The sequence below is a fragment of the Mya arenaria genome, chromosome 11 (genome assembly GCF_026914265.1).
Source record: "Mya arenaria isolate MELC-2E11 chromosome 11, ASM2691426v1".
In the NCBI taxonomy this organism is placed as follows: Eukaryota; Metazoa; Mollusca; class Bivalvia; order Myida; family Myidae; genus Mya; species Mya arenaria.
The window spans coordinates 45,761,427-45,768,082 of record NC_069132.1 but is presented as its reverse complement, the minus strand read 5'-3'; the positions used below and the strand labels follow the sequence as shown (position 1 = coordinate 45,768,082).

General features: G+C 37.9%; 1 protein-coding gene across 1 annotated transcript; it reads left to right on the top strand.

The window, feature by feature from the left end:
* Window positions 1–2,262: 2,262 nt before the first annotated feature.
* LOC128208581 (uncharacterized) lies at window positions 2,263–6,656 on the top strand. The gene is made up of 3 exons (XM_052912137.1): window positions 2,263–2,380; window positions 4,186–4,320; window positions 4,729–6,656. Exons 1-3 carry the CDS (start codon window positions 2,263–2,265, stop codon window positions 5,112–5,114), a joined length of 639 nt encoding a protein of 212 aa, XP_052768097.1. The 3' UTR covers window positions 5,115–6,656.

Sequence of the window (6,656 nt, the reverse complement as noted above, 5' to 3'; positions counted from 1 at the left end):
CGTAGTCGAGCTAACCCTTACTCGAGTCCTTAACCTCGACCTTAACCCTAGAGGTGGGGGTGCATATTGTCATACGTGACGAGCGCTATACCAGGAGAGGCAACTGCGTACTCCGATTTCGCTTTACGCGCGATAGAGTCGCTTATCTTAGATCGTATAGCTTATGAGCTCTGCTGGTCATTGACTCGGTATATAACTGGGATATAATTAAGTCAGCAATATCATCATTATACCGTTGAACATGGCTGACATAGAAAGGGGTGATATTTTACGACGGTATTATTTCAACAGTAGAAACCCTGCCGCATTTGCTGGACCTCAGAAGCTGTTTGACGCGATTGAGCAAAAGCATCCTGGAATTTTTACGAAGAAGTACGTTAAACAATGGTTAAATGATCAGGACGTCTATTCTCTCCAAAGGCCGAGACGTCATAAATTTAAGACAGCAAATGTACGTGTGTCAGCCATCGATGAGCAGTTAGATAGAGATCTGTTGTCGGTGTTTAACCTAGCCGAGCAGAATGATGACGTTCGATATCTGCTTTGTGCAATTGACATACTATCGAGAAGGCTTTGGGTGCAACCGCTAAAAAGGAAGACTGCAAACGAGGTTTTAAGCGCTATGAAGAAACTATTTTAAGGGGCAACGAGGGCGATGATGCGATAATTTTTTCGTACGAAGTAATACAATAGCAAAGGGTTTAAGAATATGAGATAGTATTTTGAGTATTAGTCATACTTTGTAAAATGTGTATTGACCCAGTTGTCATGTTATCTATTCATATTACTTTCTACGGTTACGTTTACCTTGGTTTTAAACACTAAACAGTGTTAAGTTTCTTTACTCATTGATAAAACAGATTCGGTTGAAAGGTATTGAACGAGTAATTATAAATTAATATATTAACTTGCATCCTCCTCCATAAGTCCATTTACATCAGCCTCGTATTGTGACTGACACTTATCAAACGCTTCCTCAACAATGTCTTGCCAGGGATCAATATCGACAGAGTCCTCAGAGGCAACAGATACGTCATCGTCTTCGTCGTCGCTACTATCGGAAACGGTTTCGGGGACAGGTCCAAAAATATCCTCTTGAACACTAGTATCCGACATCGCGTCTTCTTCAGAGTCCACGTCGGAATGAGCAGACTTTTTGTGTCGTAACATATTATCTTGCCTTCCAAAATACTTTAAACAAATATCGCACTGGTGCATTGTCCTCAACGTCTCGAACGATACTGAGGAGGAGTCGGGACAGCATTCAGCTTAATATTTCTCCAATGGTCGTGATGGACTCGAGCTTGTTGGAGTTCTGCCTGGGCTTTCCTTCCTTAGAGGACGCCTCTTTTCTAGATCGTTTGTTGTTCTTCTTACGAAGGCTTTCCGACTTGGCCCCGGGACTTTTGCGATTTCGTCTTTTACTGGCTTCCGCCATTCGCTGTAACTCCAGATCTATCAATGTCCGGGTAGGCTTTGACTGACGTTCTAGCATACTCTTGGCGATAGCCGTCGTCTGCTCAGCTGGTAAAACCATTCTTATTACCATTTTAGAATAAGGCACCTGATTTGTTTTGCGAACACCCTTTTTAAACTTCCTGTTCGCCGTCTTGTTATTTTTATCGAACAAATCCATTTTTAAATGCACGTCTTTACCTCTCGACATCCGCCAGTATTGTGTCACGAGATTTTAGTTTCCAGTCTCAAGTTTCAAATGATCAAAAAATGTTCTCCTATCTTGAAACGTTTTATCGCAGCATACGCATTTATTAGAATAATACGCACTAGTATGCCATATTCTTAGATGATGCAAAAGATTTCTCCAAAAGAAGAACACGTAGGCGCATTTGGGACATTGAAATATGCTATTTTCTTGCGCATTTCGTTCCATTTTTGCGGACGTTTTCTATCCCTCAAAAGTCCATCTCATTGTTATGATGAAACAATGAGGAGGCAATGAGGAGGGATGAGGAGGCAATGAGGAGGCAATGAGGAGGGATGAGGAGGCAATGAGGAGGGATGAGGAGGCAATGAGGAGGGATGAGGAGGCAATGAGGAGGGATGAGGAGGCAATGAGGAGGTATGAGGAGGCAATGAGGAGGGATGAGGAGGCAATGAGGAGGCAATGAGGAGGTATGAGGAGGCAATGAGGAGGTATGAGGAGGCAATGAGGAGGGATGAGGAGGCAATGAGGAGGTATGAGGAGGCAATGAGGAGGGATGAGGAGGCAATGAGGAGGGATGAGGAGGCAATGAGGAGGCAATGAGGGGGCATGAGGAGGCAATATGGAGGGATGAGAATGCAATGAGGAGGGATGAGGAGGCAATGATGAAACAATGCGGAGGCAATGAGGAGGTACGAGGAGGCAATGAGGAGACAGGCAATAGAGAGCCATGCCTCGCTTCCTGACCTCTCACTCCTTAACTAACCTTATGCTTCCTCATAAAGACTAAAAACATTTTATATAACATAACTGAGAAACGTCTTCGTTAACGGGACTGAAAATGCACCCTCCTCATACATACACACAATTGCTAGTCGCTGTAAACATAACATCAGATATCGTTTCTGTTTTCAAACTAATTCATCTTTGTATGCCCTTTGTGGCACGATTAATATCGCAAAATCAACGTAAGTTGCGTCATTCCATCGTGTTATAACATTCAAAAAAAAGGAAACCGAGAATATCATTACGAAATTATTAAATAAGTATAATTGAATACAAATGAGTGTACGCGCGAAAACGAAATCATAAGTATCGTTGAGTCATGAAAGCTTATCACGCTAATATCATTCTGAAATACCAAATACTCGATTCAATATTAGACGTCTGATTTTGTTAATGTATTATAAGTATTAACTTTAGCCTAAGATACGTTTTAAACAGCCGTACAATTATGTTCCTTTATTATACATAAACCCGGAAATAATACCATTAGGTTAGTTTAAAACGGCTGTTTAGATTCCACTATTATACATTGCATTTTCCCTTCGTTAAACGGGAAACAATCGCTTATATTTTAACATAAATAATTAATTTATTAATATATTAATTTATAATAACTCGTTCAATACCTTTCAACCGAATCTGTTTTATCAATGAGTAAAGAAACTTAACACTGTTTAGTGTTTAAAACCAATGTAAACGTAACCGTAGAAAGTAATATGAATAGATAACATGACAACTGGGTCAATACACATTTTACAAAGTATGACTAATACTCAAAATACTATCTCATATTCTTAAACCCTTTGCTATTGTATGACTTCGTACGAAAAAATTATCGCATCATCGCCCTCGTTGCCCCTTAAAATAGTTTCTTCATAGCGCTTAAAACCTCGTTTGCAGTCTTCCTTTTTAGCGGTTGCACCCAAAGCCTTCTCGATAGTATGTCAGTTGCACAAAGCAGATATCGAACGTCATCATTCTGCTCGGCTAGGTTAAACACCGACAAAAGATCTATATCTAACTGCTCATCGATGGCTGACACACGTACATTTGCTGTCTTAAATTTATGACGTCTCGGCCTTTGGAGAGAATAGGCGTCCTGATCATTTAACCATTGTTTAACGTACTTCTTCGTAAAAATTCCAGGATGCTTTTGCTCAATCGCGTCAAACAGCTTCTGAGGTCCAGCAAATGCGGCAGGGTTTCTACTGTTGAAATAATACCGTCGTAAAATATCACCCCTTTCTATGTCAGCCATGTTCAACGGTATAATGATGATATTGCTGACTTAATTATATCCCAGTTATATACCGAGTCAATGACCAGCAGAGCTCATAAGCTATACGATCTAAGATAAGCGACTCTATCGCGCGTAAAGCGAAATCGGAGTACGCAGTTGCCTCTCCTGGTATAGCGCTCGTCACGTATGACAATATGCACCCCCACCTCTAGGGTTAAGGTCGAGGTTAAGGACTCGAGTAAGGGTTAGCTCGACTACGTCATACTTGTATCATGATGGAAATTTGCTTTAAAAAATCCTGGTTTTCGGCCCCTGGTTTACGGCCCCTGGTTAATTCCCCCCCCCCATTCCCTAGCTACTATTGGCCCCATTTCCCAGCATGTGCCCCAAAGGTTTTGGAAACATATATCCAAGGAAACTCTTGATTCATACCTGGTTGCTACCTATGAAAGTGCGGAAAAACTGAGAAAGATATTACCTGATGTACCTGTTATAGTGCGACAATTCTGCGCCACAGTATATGAAGAGTTGTTAGAAAATTTGACAGAACAAGGAAAGGAAGCAGTGGAGGAGATAAATCCATGGTTGATGGTGACTTTAATTGACGTAGACAATCTGGATGAAGTCATTTGTAAGACAGCCAAAGGAAATGCTTTTTCAGAAAATAATTAGATTTAAGTCAAGTCTTATAACAAACTTCCAATTCACCAAGGCAGACTTATAACCTTGGAAGAATGGAATTACCATAGAATCTATATTAAAAGTTATTTTGCATGTTAGTTTGTCGTATACAATATTTGAGACATTTTTCATGTTTATTAAAGCACATAATTTTTTTTTTACTTAGAAACAGAAAACTAATTGCTGTTCAGGAGTCAGTCCATTTTATCGGCCTTAAAAATGTAAAATATTTTTTTCATCACAACTTTAAGTTAACTACTATGGACTGTCCCTTTAATTTCAACTAAACTAGTTAAAGATAACTGATTTCACCGTGTCTCAATAATACTCCTTAACAAAACATTATACTACATTTTAGTTGCTGGGAGGAAAGATTGCCTTTTCTATGAAGAACTTGACCAGCTTCTTGGCAAAGATCCAGACATTTCACCAAGGGTCACATTGAGTTCAACAGCATCAAGTACTTCAAGCAAGCCCACTGATTCGGAGAATTCAACAGCATCAAGTACCGCTAGCAAGACCAGTGATTCAGAATCTGATAAAGACATGCCAGGAGAGTCCGGTAAACAGAATAAGAAACCTGTGAAGCGCCGCAAGTCGCAAGCATCACATATTGAAGAGTTTCTAGAAACATATGTTGACAGGCAGGAAGAAAGACATCAGAAAGAAGTTGAAGAAAGGAGAAAGATGCATCGTGAGAAGATGGGCATTTTAAAATCTCTGTGCAGTGATTTGAAAAAGTGAACTGGTTAACACAAAAGCATAACCTAGCTGGTATGACATCTAGATAGATAGCCGTTTATGCAGTTGTTGAATGGACAGCTGTTATTTGTTCAGTTTAAAAAGTTAAATGTTTATAAAATTGTTTATCTGATGCAGATTAGTTCGGTAATAGCAAAGTTATTGCCCTTGACTTAGTCAGAATTTGCAATTTTAATTTTGTATGTTGCATACATTTGAAAGTGTTTGAGCCACAGTCAGGAAAATTTGCAGCTATATTGATCAGCAAAATTAGTTGTGCACCTAGTGTTTCACTTGTGAGTCCTTTTAGTTATTGCAGAGTTATTGCCCTTGACTTAGTTTAACTTGACAATTTTAAAGTGATATGTTGCTAGACCATTTTTTAAATGAAACTCATAATGAAAGAAAAGTATATTTTCAGGTTTGTCATAGTAAATTAGTAAAAATGTTTTTATGCAGGTTGAATAAAGAATGTGGCTGCATACATTGGACATGTTTTAATAGACTGGTAAAGTGGGGCATCTGTGTCCTATGGACAGACATTATTGGACACATTTCAAGTTTTATTGGAATTTCTGATTATATGCTTTAGGAATAAATTAGTAGACTATATGCAAGATGTATACAAAGATATTTGAATGGTGTAAAACTTCTTTTGTCTTCAATATTACATTAGCTAAATTGTTCTATTTAAGTATTTTGAAAGGACCAGATGCTGAAAGTATGCATGGCATTGAAAGTCAAAACCCTATGCTCTGACAGTAATGTTTTCTGGTATCTTGTTTGTTGTGCTGTTGGGTATTATAAAAATACACTTTTGCTTTTGTTTAACGTTTAGCATGGTGTGATAATGTAAGAAAAATGACAAAGCTGAATAACTGTTCTGTATTTTGACCGAATTATGTCCCTTATTTGTATTTGGAAAGTCTGTTTAAATTTTGTTTGCAAAACAAAAGTGGTTGTTTATTTAGGTCTTACCCTTATAGTTGCTATTAGGTCCAACCAGTTAGGTTGATTGTATATATTCAACCAGTGCAGTTGTTTGTTTAAGGTTTTTGCTGCAACAGGCATTGCATTGACACAAATATGTTAATGGGTATACTATAACAGGCTTTGCATTGTCACAAATAAGTAAGTTCCATACAGTGAAACCATTTAGGCTCTATAGGTTGGCATATTGCCTTGTATTCATCTGTTAAGTTTGATACATTTATGTGATTTTTATTACTAGTCAGTGTCATATCAACTGATATTATAACATGTTGTTATGTCTTTTATTCAATACATGTTGTTTTATGTAAGCATCATATTATGTGATAAAATTTATACATTAATTTTGAAACAAAAGCAAGACCAGAGAATTATGTCATTATCTATTGTTATTAACTTGACTGGGGGTAGCTCAGGAAACAGTATTACCTTATTTAATTCATAATGTGATGCTTCTTGTTTAAACATTTGCAATACAAATTTATCATTTTTTTATATTTATTTCTGTTTATACTTGAAAGTACAAGTATTGTTTTGAACACCAAATAAAGTTAA

What these genes read in the sequence shown, in the direction of transcription:
- LOC128208581 (XM_052912137.1), top strand. Translation starts at nt 2,263, where the DNA reads ATGAGGGGGCATGAGGAGGCAATATGGAGGGATGAGAATGCAATGAGG. An exon ending in AGGAGGCAATGAGGAGACAG is followed by an intron (nt 2,381 to 4,185) that starts GCAATAGAGAGC and finishes TACCTGTTATAG; the next exon opens with TGCGACAATTCTGCGCCACA. An exon ending in CAATCTGGATGAAGTCATTT is followed by an intron (nt 4,321 to 4,728) that starts GTAAGACAGCCA and finishes ACTACATTTTAG; the next exon opens with TTGCTGGGAGGAAAGATTGC.